Raw genomic sequence first — 17,851 nt, 5'->3', positions numbered from 1 at the left:
CAACCACTGGATTCGTGTTCAATCTCTAGGATGACTTTGTAATAATCACTGAATTAGGCTGAGATTGGAAGGGACCTCTGATGGTCCTCTGGTCCAAGTCCCTTGCACAAGCAGGGAGGAGCACCTAGTCAGTAATGTTTAAATTCAGTACTCTTCAACTCCACTGTTTCTGTGGCCTCCTTAGTTAAGTCTTCTCCCCACTAACTTTCCTACAATACTCATCTGTCTAAAAATGTTTTCGATTTTTGAAATGAGTTGCAATAATACTGGTTCTTATAAGTCTGGGGATCACTTGCCTTTCTGACCAGAAGTCATTTTCTGATGTGTGTTCTTGAAACATTTTGTGTGTAACTGAAGACAATTTTGTATGGTGTTATGGTCTGTTCTCAGTTTTAATGTCACACTATTACCAGCATATCCAAAACGAGAAGTGTTTGCTTAGATGCAGACCATGCAGATGTGTATAAATGCCAAATTTTACGTTATAAAAATTAATCAGGAGTGTTGCTGAAACATGTTATTGTTATGTATACTTAAAAACTATATATACATCTTACTGCTATGTTTACTTAAAAACAAGAGAAAGCACTAGTTAGCAAGAGTGGAAGAAATTTCTGCAGAGCCAGATTTGCATTCTGGCAAATTCTGTCATCTTCCTTCTTGATCAACAGAACAGTTTCCAGAGCAGCAGATATATTTGTATCTGTAAAGTTCAGATAGGGTTCTCATTTGAAGTTCTGAACTCCTATACAGGTACATTCAATTATTAGGTGACAGATATTATAACTTGCATGTGGCCAGGTTCTATGCCTGTTCCTTGTGTATCAGGCTTTCCAGTAAGTGTAACTTTTGTGTTGTTGAAGACAGATCTGTAAATCTGTGACTGACATAAGTTTCTTAAAATCATTTGTGCCTTCCAGTGGCACATCTGAAAACCAATATATTTGCCCTTCTCCAGATGGCATTTAGAATAAGTACTCTTCATGCTCATGCTACCCCTGGGAGACCCAAAAATAATGTTTGTCCTAAGCTGTTCCTGAGCATGAAAGGCACTCTTTGCTAGGGAGTTGGAATATACTGGAAGGAATGTGTACATGTGGGTGCATAAATGCCACCCTACAGATTCATAAGGAACCATTAGTAACTGCAAAACTACTTTCTTCTGGACTAAAAAGAAATGTAAGTTATTAAAAAAAATTGCTGTGTGTGAAAATAAGTTTGTGAAAACATTTTTTCCTAGATTTAAAATTTTCAAATTCATTAAATGATAGAACAAATTACATACCTGTGTAGATCAGCAAGGAATTAAAAAATGCTGTTTCAGTTAACTGCATGGTCTTAGAGTACCTGTGGAGATGTAGGATGAAGCTGTATAGGTTAGTGGCTTCATGAGCTTTGTAGTAGCAGAGGTCAAAGTAAGAATTTAAGGAAATGTCTCTATATTCTAGTTCAATGAAACCTTTAAATATCATGTGTGAAGGGAACATATGAAATTCTTTCTATGAGATTTGAGACACAGCTTGTTATGCAATGGTATAATCCTTGTTTATGGGTCACAGGCCCAAGTAATTGTCCTATTTCAACAAGTCTGATTTTTAGTATGTGGGCTGTTGCCATTTGAAGATTCTCAGGCAGTATTATGTGGAGTGAGATATATCCCCATTCCTGCTTGGTATTGTTTCTGAATAGATGCAGCATTTTAGTTGTGTTGAATAGATGCAGCATTTTAGTTGTGAAAAAAAAAAAAAAAAAGCAGGATTAGAGCTGACAGTTGCAGTCTTACAGAGCTATGTGAATACACTGTCAGGGTTAGAACCATACTATTTAACACATTTTGGGTATTTTTTCTGATAAGAAAAGAGATGTTGATGTTGACTTGCCATGGCATGTTTCTACACTTCACAATAAAATAACCTGACTGATTTCAGTGGTTACCTTTATTCTGAAAAGCAGCAGTGTGTTTGAGAACAAAGAAAGGAAAACAGTTAAAACCTTAGTGAATGTCTGTTTGTGTTACTATAGTTTATAAGGTCTGTACATATTCAGAAGGCCAATTTTATTTTATCTGTTATATGTTCTTACAGTTGCAACTTGCTATGGCTCAGAGGGGAAAACTGTAACTTACAAAATGTGATTAACCAGTTGTAAAGACCAATAATCTCAAAAGTGTTAGACTATTTAGAATATATAAAGTTACCACTAATGTCAAATCATTTGTTCTCTCTTGTACTGCTAACTTTATTATCAGTCTGATCGATATTACACGACTGGGACATTCTTACACTATGTATATGAAAGCAATTATATTTTCCCAGCTATACTGTAATCAGATTATTTGCTTCCAGAGATCTGTAGCTTTACTGTGTTTCTTCTGTTTCTGACAAATTAATTTTCTTAACATGAAGTGGGAGGACTCATTTTGAAAGTATGAAAAATCACCTAAAATAATGTAGTGATTTTTATAAACATAAATTGAACATTCACTGAGTTTTGTAGTTAAATAAAATAAAAAATAGTATCAACTGTTCAATGCAGTACTGCATTTTTGAAAATAGCTCACTTTGTAATTGGGATGCACAGTCATTTGCTTTTCCTCAAAGCTATCAATATTTCAGATTATTGAAGAAGTACAAAATATTACTTTAGACCTTTGGTTAAGTCCTTACTTGCAAGCTTAGTGCCTGGTTTACAACTTCTGTTTGATTTTTCCAATTAATAAAAATTAGATCTTCTGTAGTGATGTATACTACTTGGCATTTAAGTATAGCTTGTCTGGCACTAAAAATTTGCTTTACTTTTTAAAGGCTGTGATTCAGAGTTTCATGGAAGTTTACCAACTTGCAGTTTCCAGAGTTGAAATATTGGTGAGAGAAACAGAATATTTTCAGCTTGACATTGCAGCCCTAAAGACCAGGCTCCACGCAGCTAAGTCTTCATAACAGTGACCTTACAAATGGTAAGTCCGCTTTTCAAGTAATTTTTGTCTTTTCAATGTGGCTTCTTACCCAGCATCTCCCTTCATGCTATATAGTTTCTGTAGGGAAATACAGTAATATTTATCTATAAACATAATAGGGCAATAAAACCAGTGTTAATAGAAACTTTTTCTGAAAAGGAATGGTAAAAGTTTACAAGGTTTAATTTTTATCACTGTATCTTCTACAAGGACCTGTTCATACCCTGGAAAAGTATACATTGTGAATTTTACCAGTACTGCAATAGTTGAACTTTGGACCTAAAGAATTTTACATCTAAAGATGTTTTATATTATACCAGAATGTTATTAGCTTCATGTAATCAAAGTGTTTCTTAGGAGATCTGAATTATTTTTAGACAATTGTTATGAATAATACTTCTCAGTAAGCATGCAAAGATAATTTCAGGAATAATTTCTGGTCTAAAAATATTGTTGCACACAAAAGTGCTTGGATTTGTTTAAGGATAATAAGGTGGGTCTTCAGATTTGAGATCTCTCTCTAGGGGAATTACTAAATGCAGATTTATTTGTGTCACACAGGCAGGAGGCCAGACATACAAACTGTCATAAATATGTAGCCAAGTATCTCTAGAGTGAGACTGTGTAGTATGTGAAACTTACATACACTCAGCATATTTCTTCCCCATCTCTTCTTAGTTTTCCACAGAGGATAAAGGAGAAGGCTTTGGAGTTCATTTTATTGGTGGTGGTGGTGGTTGTTGCTGTTCTTCTTCTTCTTCCCTTCCTACTGTCTTTTCTTTTAGTCTTGTGTAGTAAATAGCCATAAAGAAAATGAGCATTGTTTGTCTTTCTTTTTGAAACAGAAGATCTGTAAGACAGCTGTCACAATGCAAATGACATAAGCACAACAGTAAACATATATTCAAAGGCTGTGACTATGGCTTTGGCTTTGGTTATTTATATTCATTTCTTATCCTACTTCTAACAGCACAATGGGAAGTTGGTGCAAATATAAACTATATTAATCAGTGCTGAATTTGAATTTTAACATCTTGAGGTGACAATTGTTGAATGAAAACTTTGTTTATTTCTGATTACACAACCTTTCTAAGAAATGAAATTAGTTCACTGAAATTGCTTTTTTCCTCTTCCAGCCAGACTCTTTTGATGTCTTCTGCTATGTTTATGTGTCTCCTGCTGAGCATGTGCCCAATGTAACTGGACTTCTCCTTAGCCTGTTATGGTTGTTTTTGTTGTTCAATTCAAGATGACCACCTCTTTTACTAAAGATTGGAAAGTCTGCCAAACTTGCAGCAAGGTTTGCTTTCATTTGCATTGAGAGAGCTTTTAGCAAAGATTATGCTAGTCCTGTCTGTGAAGGGTATGCAGTGGCCTGATACATTACAGTGAAAAACCAACTCTCCGACATTTGTAAATGCAATGTTTTTTAAGTAGTGTGTGTCTGCATGCAGTGTCAATGTAAAGATGATACTATTTGCATTGTGGAGTGATCTCTTAGCCCTCTGGGGAGAACAGTAGTTCTTCCTTTAGATGAAGTTTAATTTGAATCTAAGCCTAATCATTAATATGAAACGTTTTAAAATTTTAATGTAAAAGTGAAAACATTCAGAATGAAAATCTCAAGTTGCCATGAAAAAGTGATTATAGGTATAAAGGTATATTTTGTAGTATCTGGGTTTTCTGTAAATTTGTCCCTAATATTTGTAAAAGTTGCATTAAGCATGAATTTTAATAACTTCAGGCATCACAGCTTTGCAGTGTGACTTAGATTTTAAACGTTCTAGTTGATAATGTTTTGGTTTGATTTTGAGGAAAAGTTCTGCACTGAATTGCTTTTTCTAGTAAAAAGAGTAGAACAGATTTTTTTTTCTTTTTTAATTGAAAGGGAGCAATGACTTCTTGAGCACATATTTGGTTTCAAAATTAGACTAGCTTTGTTCGTTTTAATTCACTGTCTTCAACCATATATCCATTGCAGACAAAATTTTACATGGAGGCTGCAAATGCAGCACTTGGACCGTATTGGTTGCAGGCTTTCATATGACATATGTTTGTGCTTCCTGGAGAGTAACTACTGCTCAGCGCTGAAATACTTTTTTTAAGTCTTCCAGTTGTGTATCATATGTGGACTCTTACCTTATCAAATTGGGGGTTGTCTCACATGTTGTGGTTGTTTCTTGATGTCTTTTATGCTAGTTGCTTAAGGATCTTGCCCTGCATGCAAGTTTGGTCCATTCATAAGTATTGATATTTTCCATGTTTATTGCTTTCCTAATTGACCTGTTTCTACTGAAATTTCATAACTCTGTCACCTTTCTTTCTATTTACACCACGTCTCTCTTCTGCTGCTTAGGGTTTTGCTAATAATTTTAAAAAGAAAACTGGTGCCATGAGGCAAAATTGTTGATTCTAACTCCTCATCTTTTATCTTAGACTCTGAATTGACATCTCCATCCTCCACTCCATTTGTAGTCCAAGCACTTTCCTTCTAGTCAATAGAGTTTAGATTCTGAGATTGCTATATGTGGTCATGCTAATGCCAACAGAGAGGAACAAGAAGGGATATGATTATGATGGACAGAGGTGAGATGAACACTGGAAACACTGCTTATAGAGAAGAGAATTATGTAGGGAGAAGTGAAGTCAGTGGCAGAATGTCTCTGTAGTCTTCATTAGCGCCCTGCTATCTATCTGTCGTACTTGTCTCTGATGATTCTTACTCTGTGGAGAGAAAGGCCCTGTGCATGTTTAAATTTTGCAACTCTTTAAAATTCAGTATGGCTGAAAAACAGCTTAGATTTTCTACCTGTCTTCCTTTCTTCTTTCCGTCTTTCTGCTCACCCTCCCTTCCTCCTCCCCCCCTTCCCCCCACCCTTTTTCTATTGTTCTCTATTCCTGTATCTCTTTTCCACCCCTCCTTCCTTCCCACCAACAGCCCAGGGCAACAGGACATGGGGATTTGCTCAGTTTGTCACCCAGGATCTTACACTGCTGAGGGAGAGGAGTCCTTCCCCTGCTGCACCATGGGATCCCTCCCACAGGGGAATGTTCTCCATTAACTTCTCCAACGTGGCTCCAATCTCACGAGCAGCAGCCCTATCAAAGCTGCTGCAATGTGAATCCCTCCCACAGGCACACAGTCCTCCCAAAACTGCTGTGGTGTGCACCCTCCATGGGTGAAGTCCTCCAAGGACAGGCTGCTCCAGCCTGGAAGCAGGGCCGTCTCTCTCCACTGGTCTCCCACTGGATCACAGCCTCCTCCAGACATCCACCCGCTCCAGCGTGGGCACCTCCCCCTTGAGCTGTGGGTGGATCTCTGTATCCCCAAGGATCACCTTGGGCTGCAGAGGCACAGCTGCTTCACCCTGGTCTCACCACGGCCTGCAGAGGAATCTCGGCTCTGGTGCCTGGAGCACCTCCTGCCCTCCTTCTGCACTGACCTTGGTGCTGCCGTGTTGTTTCCCGCACATGTTCTCATCCTCTCCTCTTCTCTTGCTAGTTAAAAAAACTGCACCCACTTTGTTTTAATTTTCTTCTTAAATGTGTTATCACAGAGGTGTTACCAGCCTCTCTCATTGGCCCTGGTTTGGCCAGCAGCATGACCATCTTCAGAGCAATCAGGGATTGGCTCTTCTGGACACGGTGGAAGCTTCAGCAGCTTCTCACAGGAGCCATCTTTGTGGCACACCCTCTACGAAAAATCAGGCTGTGGAAAGCCAACACAGTTTCCTTGGCTTTTTCACTCCCTGACATAATCTTATGCACATTTGAATTTATTTTATGAGATTTGGAGATATTGGGTTTTAAATTGCCTTACAGAAAGTAATTAGACTTACTATTTTTGTTACTCTCTGAGTTGATGTGTTTTCCTGGATATAGTCTTGGGCAGAATTCAGTAAATATGGACCTCAATAATCATAACGTTGCTCAGTACTTACCAGTGTTTAGTTGCTGTGGAACATGTGAATGGTCCTGAAGTGATAGTGAGTAAAGAAAAATATGACAGACCCACAAGAAAAATTTATTGACTATTGAGATGGTCATAAACATGAAAGTGTGGAAATATCAGAAAAGTGAAAATAGAAAACTGTTCATAAGATTTACTAAGTCTCTGTAAGACTGAATCCACCAGTAGTATCTTCCTGAAATTCTGTTTTAATTGAAATATTTGCATTTCTTTCCTGACTTTAACTAATTGGGCATCACTTTATGAGAAATTACTCTCACTTTCAAAGGTTTATTAAACCTTAAAAAAATACAGCAAAGGACTGAATAAGGAAAAAGGACAGCACACCAGGACTTGGTGACTGCCTGCCATGAACTCGTCCATAAAAATGGCTGCTTGCCTTTTATACCCCTGGGGGTTGCATTAGGCAATGCTGACCCCTCCTAAAGTCTGTCAGTCTTCACCATCCATTGGTAGAGACTTTCTTGTAACTTGATTGGAAGTCAGGTGTTGTCATGCCATGCCCTCCTTTCCCCATTCCCAACTGCCCCATGCAAAGGGCTCAGATACATGCCTTCTCTCCACATGTTCTGCACAGCCCAGGCTGTCCGGTGGTAGCAATACAGAGGGGGTGAAAGGGCACTATCGGGAGAACAGAGGACATCTAAACAACAAACCACAATAACATAACTATACATCAATAAAGCTTCTCTTAACATACACAGAATATGCATTTCTTAATTGCAAGAGGCAATTATCCCATTACTCACCTATAACAACTTGCCAGCCTTACTGCATAGCCAAGGAGTGCACATATCCTAATGCAACCGATCACTTGGTCACCTAGTATTGCTTACACAAGTAACAGTTGTAACCAAACGGTATAAATTATATAGTTTAAAGTAATACTAATGCTACTGCTAACATCAACAACAACCTATATTATAAATCATAATCTGCAATTTAGGGTAATGTTGTAAAAAGCAGTTGCAGTAATCCAACAACATGTTTGCTATTTTGTAAAGAATGCTTCCTTTCCTATGCAAAAATTTTTTGATACTCAATATTCTAGGTATGTGAACTTTAAACTTGTCAGACTGTTATATTTGAAAATTATAGTAATTTGATTAAAATGCTGCCTATAAGGCAAAAGGTTCAGTTAATAGAATCCATATGTAATTAAAGTGCAGAACCAAATGTAATCAGACCCCAATGACTGGTGCCTTCATATTGATAGTTTTACAGTGGCCTCTGGGGTTGAAAGTTTATGTTACAGTTTGCAATGTAGCTGTGCTGCAGAAAAAAACAAGACCGTGTAGCTGTTGAAGCAGGTATGACGATGTCCCAGACTGATAATCATACAACAAAAGTAGCTGATAGTCTGAATTTTGGGGCTGTCTTCCACTTGGCAGGTGGAAGAAGCACACGCCTGCTGTAGTGTACTAGTCAGAGAGTTGCATTCTGTAGCAGCGCTGCTATGTAAACATTCCTAAATGAGGGAAGTATGCCCAATGAGAGCAAGTAACAGTGTATTTTTTTAATAATATAGTTGCTTGATTTGTGTGAATTCCTGTTTGAATCATCTGAAAGTTATAGACACAACACTATGTACCAAGCCACAAAAGAAGTTTAAAAAAATTTCCTGAACTTTAAAAAAAAAAATAAAATATTTTCTCTGGACAGTTTTAAGAGTTGACATCCTGTGTTAGAGTTCTCTAATCATCACCAGCACAATTTACAATCAGAACACACAGAGAGCCAGTTCAGACCAGCTCATCTGTTGACTTTGGCAGAAGCCCTTAATCTCACTGTGTGTAGCTGCCACTTGAGAGCTGGGGACTCGGCAGAGAGCCGAAGCAGGGTGGGATGCTGGGTTGGTCAAGGCATGAACACATAGGCCTGCTTCATTTCAACAGCCATACACTGCTTTTTTTTATACTCTTTTCATTTTACAGCCTTTTTTTTAAAAAAAACTGAAATTAAATGAGGACCTCTCATGAGCCACTGCGCTCCAGGCATAAGAAATTGTAATGTCTGGCTTCCAGAAACTGTCCCGTCAAAATGTGCTTCTGATTAGGTGGCTTAATTACAGCTGTGAAAACAATGTTGATTTAGGCCTCAAGATTCCAGTGCATGTCAGCCGTTATTAGCTAGCCTTGGACTGAAGCCACCATTTTAAAACTCTGTACCACTAAAGTCACACTCTGCCTGACAACTTTTTATTTAGGCAGAAATGTTGCCAGAAGCAACACATTTTATGCAAAATATTTTTCATTGCGCAAATTTCAAATGTGACACAGTTGATGGACATAAAATAGGTAGTTATGGATGGACCTCACCAAGTCCAAAACCTAACTTCTGCAAAAATACCCCTACCCCAACACATCCCCCTCCCCCATTTCAAATAGTTTTTTTCTAAAGTTTGACTGACATAATGCTTAATTTTAATTCCTTTAATTCAGTTTTATTCCAAATCCAGCATGTTGGTTTAACCACCCAATTTTATTGCATCTAAATTTTCCTGACAGTTTCATTTGCTGTTGGGAAATAAAATTGCCATTTTTGCAACATGGGAAATAATGGCTAGTTTCAAAACCAATATGTTTGAAACTTCCTTTGCCTGAAGCAGGTTAAGGCACACACTCAATTTACTTTAGGGGAAAAAAGCTCATTAAATAGTTTTTAATATTTTAATATTATTTAAATAACTGCTTTCACAGTGGGAAGGCTTATTAGGCCCATGTATTTACACCTGCAGAGAAGTAAATGTTTGGGTAATTAGGTGGTTTCCAATAATTCAGTTTTTCAGTTGAGGGTTAATACTGTAAACACTGTAGATGGACAGAAAGACTGCTGCATTTAAACATTACATTTCCACTTTTAGCATTTTACTTTTAAGTGCTTAAGAAAGAGGCTTAAGTGGAGTTGGTTTGGGTTTTATTAATTTTTTTTTTTTTGTTTTAGTTTGTTTTACTTTGTGTTTTTTTCTTTGTTTGGTCTGTTCTTCAGCTCTCCTTAATGGCATGAATTGGCTAAGGAATGTGAGAGAGTGTGTGTGGGTGTTAACTCTCAGCAGAGGTCGGTACTTTGGAAAAGTAAGATCTACATTCTCACTTCACTGTTGCTATGAAATTCCAAATGTCCGTGCTGTGTGGTTTAATGGAAACCATGAAGTTCCTAAAAGACCACAGGTTTGTTCCGCTGTTAAGCACAAAACACATCTTTCAAGTCATTGGCTAAGTCACAAAAAAGGAGGGTCATGTTTTCAGGAAGGTAATCTCCTTTCCTTTTTTTTCCTTCATGGTTTGCATTTCTGTGGCATTAGAAATGTGTTCCTAGTGAGGCACTGGAACTACCAGCTCACAAGCAAGAATCCTCAGTTCCCAGGATTGAAAACAAGACACTTGGAAGCTAAAGCTGTATTCATCTCTTACCTTAAATACAGGCCAGTGCAGCAATAGTACCTTCAGGAGCAACTAATTGGAAATTAATTTCAAGAAACAAATTATTTGGATAAGGAAGCAAGTCTAAAGTGCAAGTTCAGGTTTGTCCTGTAAAAAATCATCATGCATACATGCTCTGCCTGCAGCAGATTAGTGGAGAGCAAGGCAGTGTATGCCTACACTTTATTTTGTTCAGTTTTCAAAGGAGGAATACTGGAATGAGCTAGTCTATTTTCTTTGCAAATACTAGGTGGGGTTTCCTGAAAAAGAATGTTTCAGAAATATCCCAGTTGCTGTGGAGGGCAGCTGTAAGTCAGGAGACAACGATGTGATGGCTTTTTCCTTATTGGACCCCTTTGGACTAGTCTTTTGAAAAGTGTTTCATTGGTAATATGCAATGAGTTTTATTAATCACATACATTTGCTTCCTGTTGGCTACACACTGCTATTTCTTTTGCCTTCTTCCCACACCTATCAAAGGAGCATTTCCAGTACATCAAATTAAAAGAAACATTCATATATTATTACATATATGGTTAATGCTGCAGTAGAAATGAAAGTATTTGGAGTGCTAGACAGGCTGTTATTCTGAGAACTGGATATTATAGACCAGGACATTTAACCCTGGGAAAAAGTTTTCACAAAAGAACAGAGCCAAGGACACCATTTTACTGTCTTTATAGAAGAAAAGGAATATTCTCTACAAAGGCAGACAAATTCACTTCTTTCCAGACTCAAGGACTTTTACTCAGGCCAGAAGGTGCTTCCTCCTCCCTTTTGAAGAAGTTATTTCAAGAAAGAGAGCCGGGAAGCTTCTATTATTCCCTGCTAAACTGTGGGTTAAACATAAAGGGAATGTCTGTTTGTTCTGAGACTCTGAATTTGCTCAGAAATTTTTGGAAGGGATTAAAGCATAGCTGTGCCTGAATGAGTCTAGCATAGATGCTTAAATGGTGAGTGAATCCATGCAATCCACTCTGTCATCTTTCTGATATTTTCTTGACATTTTAAATTTAAATCCTACAAGTTACACTGTTGTGAATAATTATTTTCTTGTTTTCACACCTGTTTGGTTTTATGTTTCTAGCTAAGTATTTAAAGCACTGTTTATAAGGAGAAAATTCAATGCTGATCTTCAGATATTAACTTTGATAAAGAGTGCAAGAAGTGTAGATGCGCCCTGTGGATTGCACTTCACTTGATCAGGATGATAGATAATAGAAAGACAATTTTTGTTGTCTTTTTGCTGTTCTTGTTTACTTTATAGTGCTAGCTCACTGCCTAGATCACAGGGGAAAAAAAAGGATTAGAGTATGACCTAGGGCAGTGTTGCCAGGAGCCTGTCTCTTTCTCAGCTAGCCTCAGAAATATGTGTGTGTGCAGCATGTGCTTGTAACGTACCATGGCTAATATGACATGCACCCATTAAGAAAAATAATAATTAAATTTAAAAAACATATATATGTACGTACGCGCGCGCACACACACACACTCTCTAAGTTTTGTAAAGGAAAATCTCATGTTAAGAGGTTTATGTTTCCCTCTGGATGGCAGAGAGGCAGTCATAGTCCCACCACCAGATCACTTGGTGCCAGCTAGAAGTCAGCCTGCCCTCCACAGGAGACAACTGTCTCTGGTGCTCTGTCTCCTCTTAGTTTCTGCTTCTCCTGCAGTCTGTACTGGGGGTAAGGTCATGGGAGCACAAGGAGCACAAGGATTGTCTCTATTGTCCCCCAGCAGATTTTACTGTCAGAACTAAACTCATTAGTCCACACAGGGGAGGGCAGATCCTCTTTAGGCCAAAGAAAGATAGTGAGCGGGGTAGCTGCGAACCACAGCAGTCAACTTTATTTTGCACCTTCCTAGAATTTATGAAATTGTTTTCCTGTTGGCTTATTAATGCTCTTTTCCCATGCCTTCTCCTGTAATTGTGCATGTTTCCATCCTTTTCAACTGTGAAAAAAACCTTTGCATTCCTTTCTGTGACATGTTTGCAGCAGAGTAACGTATTTCTTGAAAAAAAATATATTTGCCTAATTCCATTTGCTTGCATTTTGTACTTTAAGCATAAAAGTTAATATGAAAAATGAAGAAAATCCAAACCTTTCAAATATATTAGAGAGTATGACTTGCAGAGATAGAGAGGAAATTCAGTTAGTGCTCAAAGCATAATATTGTTCTTAACACATAATTTTATTCCTGTAGTGTTGGCATAATTTAAGGGAATACAGGCACTAAGTTACATCTTTATCTTTCTTTCTGTTGAGTCTTACATATTTAAGACACACTGTTTAATATTTACCCATCAGGGGTTTGTCTATTATTTATTTATTTATTTATTTATTGTTGTTTCTAAATTACATATAAAAATTTTAATTGAATTCTGTGAAACGCACATTTTCCAGAGAAGGCACAGTTTTTATAGCTGATCATAGTGAGGACCTGTTTTCTCCAGAGACGGAACTCCGTAAAGCAGTTTGACCTGTTGAATAAACTAATCATTGAACAAATTTTTAAAATTGGAAATGGGCACTCCATAGGGTAAAGAGCTTTACTGTCAGCTAAAAGGATGTTGTTATTATGATAATGATCTTGATTATTCAAATAATGTTTGTTTTCTTCAGTTTATTTAACACTTCAGTTAAAGAAAGGGATTTAGAAAGAAATGTGCTTCTTAAGCAGTAATTTCACTTCCATATTTTATAAGAATTTGGGGGCTGTTTTGACTTGTTTTAGAAATGCAACCATTTGAAAGATAGGAGCCTCTTTTGCTCAAGCAATCAATTCATCCCCCTTTTTTTTTTCTTCCTTGTGGTGGAAAGTGAGGGCACCTTTAAAATGAACAGTGAATAATAAAATTTACTAAAAATATGGTCACACATAGTGCGGTTAATCACCAGCAGAGTTTCCCTGATAAGTGTGATGATATTAAGAAAGCAGTGACATTATGAAGATACCATGATTCCATTTCATCCTTTTCAGATGGTGTAATTCCTTGAATTCCTAAAAGAATTCCTATTTTCAGAGAAGCCTATAGAAATCTTAAAGTCACACTGATTTAATACACCACACTTTGGATCTGGGTCTCAACTGAAGTTTGCCCATAAACTCATAGTTAACTCAATAAACGTTGCCACAAAGCTGACATTGCAATACTTGCCTCTCTTAAATTTGTATATTCAGTAGTACTTTGAAAGACTTTTATCCTGTCTAGGTGATGAAGATGATTTGACACATACAATTTCTGAAGGCCAGAACCACAATAATGAAGTAATTCACTAATTTTTCAGCTTTAGTTAGTATTGACAGTCCCCTTTGATCACAGAAGGATCATCTTGTATGGTGCTTATATGCTTATGGTCAGGGGCCTGTTAGTCTTTCAAAGCCTGTGTGACATCGAGTTTCCTTTCACAATGTCTATTAAATCCGTTGCATTCTTTTGGGAGTCTGAGCATTAAACATTGTAACTTAACCAGGGCTTTGCAAAGTTTTCTGACACATCAAGTCATACAGTTTAGTTTTAATTTGTATATGTGAAAACATCCTGTTACTTTACGTATTTTGAATTTAATTTTATAACTTATTGAAGTTTTCTGTGCTTTAGATATTAAATGTTTTTGAAGACTGTAATCTCAATGGGAACTCTGAGTAAAGGAATTGAAGGTGTAATTCTGGAATATACAAGGCACACCAAATTACTGAAACATCCCTGTTTTGGGGGTTTTGTTGGGTTGTTTTAGAAAACCTAACTTTTTAAACTTATATTACACCTTTCTAGTTTTACAAACCAAAAGGCTGAAAAACACTTTCCCAAATCTTCCTCTATGTTCATCATTACTCTTCTGATAGAAGTTTTACAAATCTGATGAAAGTTTGGAGTGTTGTATGTGTTAGTGATTTCTGAGTTTTGGGCTGTTTTTATTTGTTTGTTTGTAGCATGTGTTGGTGCTGTCTGTTTTTGTTTGTTTGGGGTTTTTTTGTTGCTTTTAACTTTGATTTCAGAACACACATTTGGCTTAAATATATAGGAAAGGATGAAATTCCATTAGCATTTTTTAATGTTTATTCATCTAAAATATGATTGATATGCAAGAAAAATTAGTTCTGTTTGCCTAGTGGACTCACTTAAACTGCATGTTGAGCCTCACAGAAGGAGATGATCTAGTACCTGAGCTAAGAACAATTCTTGGAGGGTTTGCTCAGGAATCTAGTAAGTATAAAAAGTACTGTTCAAGTAATTATTAGATTTTTAAAATTTAATTTCAGTCTGAAATATAATTGTGTATGTAGATTTGGCCAAAACCAACAGAGACAGTAAACCTGGCTCACCCACACTCAAGTTGTTTATAACTGATTCCTTGCCCAGTTAATGTAATTTGGATCTTGAAGTTACAGAAGACCTACGTACTAGCCATCAACTGGAACAGAGCCTAAAATTTTTTTCCTAGGCTATTCAGATATCATAAGCAATATTGCTGGAAAGCCTACTGTTTTCCCTGATCATTACTGTTACAAAACTGCCCTTTAGAACTCTGTTAAAGACACACTGCTTCAGCTATTGCCTGTAATCTGTGGGAGAAGGAATTATTCCCTCCTGAAGTTACCTCAGCTAAATTTTACTGGGCATCAATGAACATGGAAGTACTTGCCTTGAATAAGTAAACAAAACTTAGAAAACTATACAAAATCTACAGGGAGCCAAATATATCTATTCCTGGTGAATCTGTCTGTAATCTAATTTATGGTGGAGTGGGATGGAGCCCTTATTAGGATTTTGGATAGGAAGTAGAAGTAGTGGGCTATCCAGAAAATCTACATGCATTGGTCAATGCTAAAGGATGGAACCCTTTGTTCTCCTAATACTTTGATGATTTTAATAATAAATCTCCATTTTGAGAAAATTAAATTGGCAGTTACACTAGTTCACTTCAAAACATGTGGTATAAGTCAGTCATTCTTTGCACCATCACTAGAGGATGTTTTTGAAGAGACTACTCAGTTTAATACAGTTGTTTAGATTAACTGAGATTCAGATTAGCGTGTAGGCTAATGCAACTGTGCAGGTGTTCTGATTCAAAATGCAAGTGTTTGTATTTTACATATGAGATCTGCTTTTCAGTCAATCAGTGTGCTTTTCAAATAGGCGCAGATAGGTTGCATAAACCATGTCTGTATCCAGTTTATAGTCCTAGTTCCATTGTCTCCAAAGAGTGAACTTTGATCTACTTGGTAGTGGATGGTGAAGGCTGTCAAATTTTGACATCAGCATTTCTCTTGTCATTTCAGGATTACAAACAACATCAGATTATAATCTCAATACCTAGTGAACCAAAATAATGTTTGTTGACTTACAAGATCTACAGTAATATTATTCACTATGAGGCCATGCATGTCCCTGACACTTCATTTTAATTCTGAGTAATGTAATTTTCCTACATGGAATCTGATTGAGGTGTTCACTATATTTTCTTCATTGCTGCAAAACTATCCACTTCTGCATTAGCAGCCTCTTCCAGAGGTATGTGAGTTCCAATTCATTATGATTTGCTGCTTTTCACCACCTTTCATAAAGACAGGTTGGTTCTATGTTCTTCCCATAAATTCCTGTTATGAGAGGAGTCTGCTTTACATCTTTCTTAATCAATGTATTTCCTTTCTTGTTTTCCTTACTTCATGCTTAGGACTTATCTTGAGCTTCTACTTTCTACAGTCTTGATGTCTGCTTCTCTTTGTGAAAATAAAATTTCTTGAGTGGAAAAAATGCCCTTTCAAAGATTTTTAAAGAGAGCTTCTGTATATCCTGTAGATATGCTTGGAAAGAAAATAGAATACATAACCTAAGTGAGTTTGCTGTAGTTTAGCAATCCAGAATCTTAAAGGGCTATGTGGATAGTCTTTTGAGCCCTGTCTTGCTAGAATTGTGGTAGTTCAAACCCATAAGGGCAGTAGAAGCTATTTGCTATAGTGGCATTCATAATTTCACTGTCCAGACACCAGTGCTTAATCCAGACTCTTCAGCACAGAGCACTTGAGTGTCATCAGTACTTATTACATACATATTGCCTTTTTAAGGGACTTTTCTGACCTAGTCCATATATTTATATAGAAATATACTTGAGAGAACTAGTGAGCAAATTGAAGTATTCTCAAGGCATCTGTCAGCAAAGTAACAGTGAGTTGAGTGTTTGATGTTACTTTTCTACAAGCTATCAAGTGAATTCTAAAATGTTGATTTCCATATTTCAATAGATAATTTGTTTTATTAGCTATATAGATCCATATTTCTAAAAATACTCCTAAAATATTGTGTATTTGGCAGAAATGCATAGGAAAAATTAATCTTCTGCATACCTAAAGATTTTTTAATGCAAGAAAACTGAGTCATAAAGATACTTTCATTGTTTGTAGACCTGCCTGCTCTATGTAGTTAATTGCTACTATTGTAAATAAGTTACTTTTTCCCCTCTTTCCCCTTGAAACAAAATTGCTGTTATAGTATATTTTTGTTAAGTATAAAGTGATTGAAGTATTTTACTGAATCAGTGTAATTTCCTTTTTTGCCAAAATTGCTGTGATTATTAGCTCTGGGATAGTTTTTGGTAAGAGATAAATGAATGCACTGCTGGCAAAGGTCCACTATCCTTGTTCCATTTAGTAGCAGAATGCCTAAATTGTAGTTGTGCCGCTTCGTCGCAAACAGACAAAAAGGAAGGTAGCATTTTGCTGTGCGTGAGCAGTTAGAGGGCAAGCAGACACCGTGCACCTTGACCACCTATTATGAAGCTTTTTGCTGCAATGTCAAGTGAAAGCGAGTTAATTGGGTGAAGCTGTAGAGCATGTTAGGGGCATGGTAAAGGGTTGCTGTCTGACAGCTGAATGTCAGCAGAAGCTAGTGAAGTGTGGCTGAGAGACAGAGACCTGTCACAAAGTTCATGTGGACTGTAGCACAGTTAGGAGATGAAACATGGTTCTGTCTCACTTTCTCCCTCATTGCATTCAAGCACCTTAAGATTTCACACTGTATGTGTCAACCCTTGTTCTCTAAGCTGTTTTCTCCTAACACTTCTGCATTCAAATGATTGGACAGAAGATGCTAATGTTTGGCAAAATGAATGTAAATATACTTATTTCATTTTTCTGCTAGAGCAGCAGTATACGTGCAACTCAGTTGAAACTTTGAAGGCTTACGTCAGACAGTCACACTGGATAGGAGCTGGGATGATGGCTGAATACATATCTTCTGAGAATATGAAGTTTTACACTTTAGTGGAATAGGGATTGTTTTCCCAGAAGAAAAGGCTAAGTAGGGGGGAACTACTTTGTGAGCTGTGGTGCCTTACCCATGGCATTGGGAGTCTTTTAGCCTCTGATTGTAGTCCTCTCCTCCCCTTCTTGCTAGAAAGAAATGGAGTGCTGAGAGGGAACCATGAATGACAATTAAGGCAATGAGAAGCTGGGGGAAAAGTCACATAGTAGGAAAGTCTTCTTTGGAAGCAAAAGAGG

At 37.1% G+C, this 17,851-nt stretch overlaps 1 protein-coding gene across 1 annotated transcript in view; it reads left to right on the top strand.

The window, feature by feature from the left end:
- The window catches only part of CCDC171 (coiled-coil domain containing 171), a 142,412-nt gene extending 124,789 nt beyond the window's left edge, over positions 1-17,623 (top strand). Inside the window, 3 exon segments of the mRNA XM_041485557.1 lie at positions 2,805-2,927; positions 2,929-2,956; positions 17,493-17,623. Of these exon segments, the coding sequence (XP_041341491.1) occupies positions 2,805-2,927; positions 2,929-2,956; positions 17,493-17,623 (282 nt within the window).
- The last annotated feature ends 228 nt before the right edge of the window (positions 17,624-17,851 follow it).

This window comes from Pyrgilauda ruficollis, unplaced genomic scaffold, assembly GCF_017590135.1.
Source record: "Pyrgilauda ruficollis isolate IOZ18807 unplaced genomic scaffold, ASM1759013v1 scaffold71, whole genome shotgun sequence".
Taxonomy (NCBI): domain Eukaryota; kingdom Metazoa; phylum Chordata; class Aves; order Passeriformes; family Passeridae; genus Pyrgilauda; species Pyrgilauda ruficollis.
This window is presented reverse-complemented; position numbering and strand designations above follow the sequence as displayed.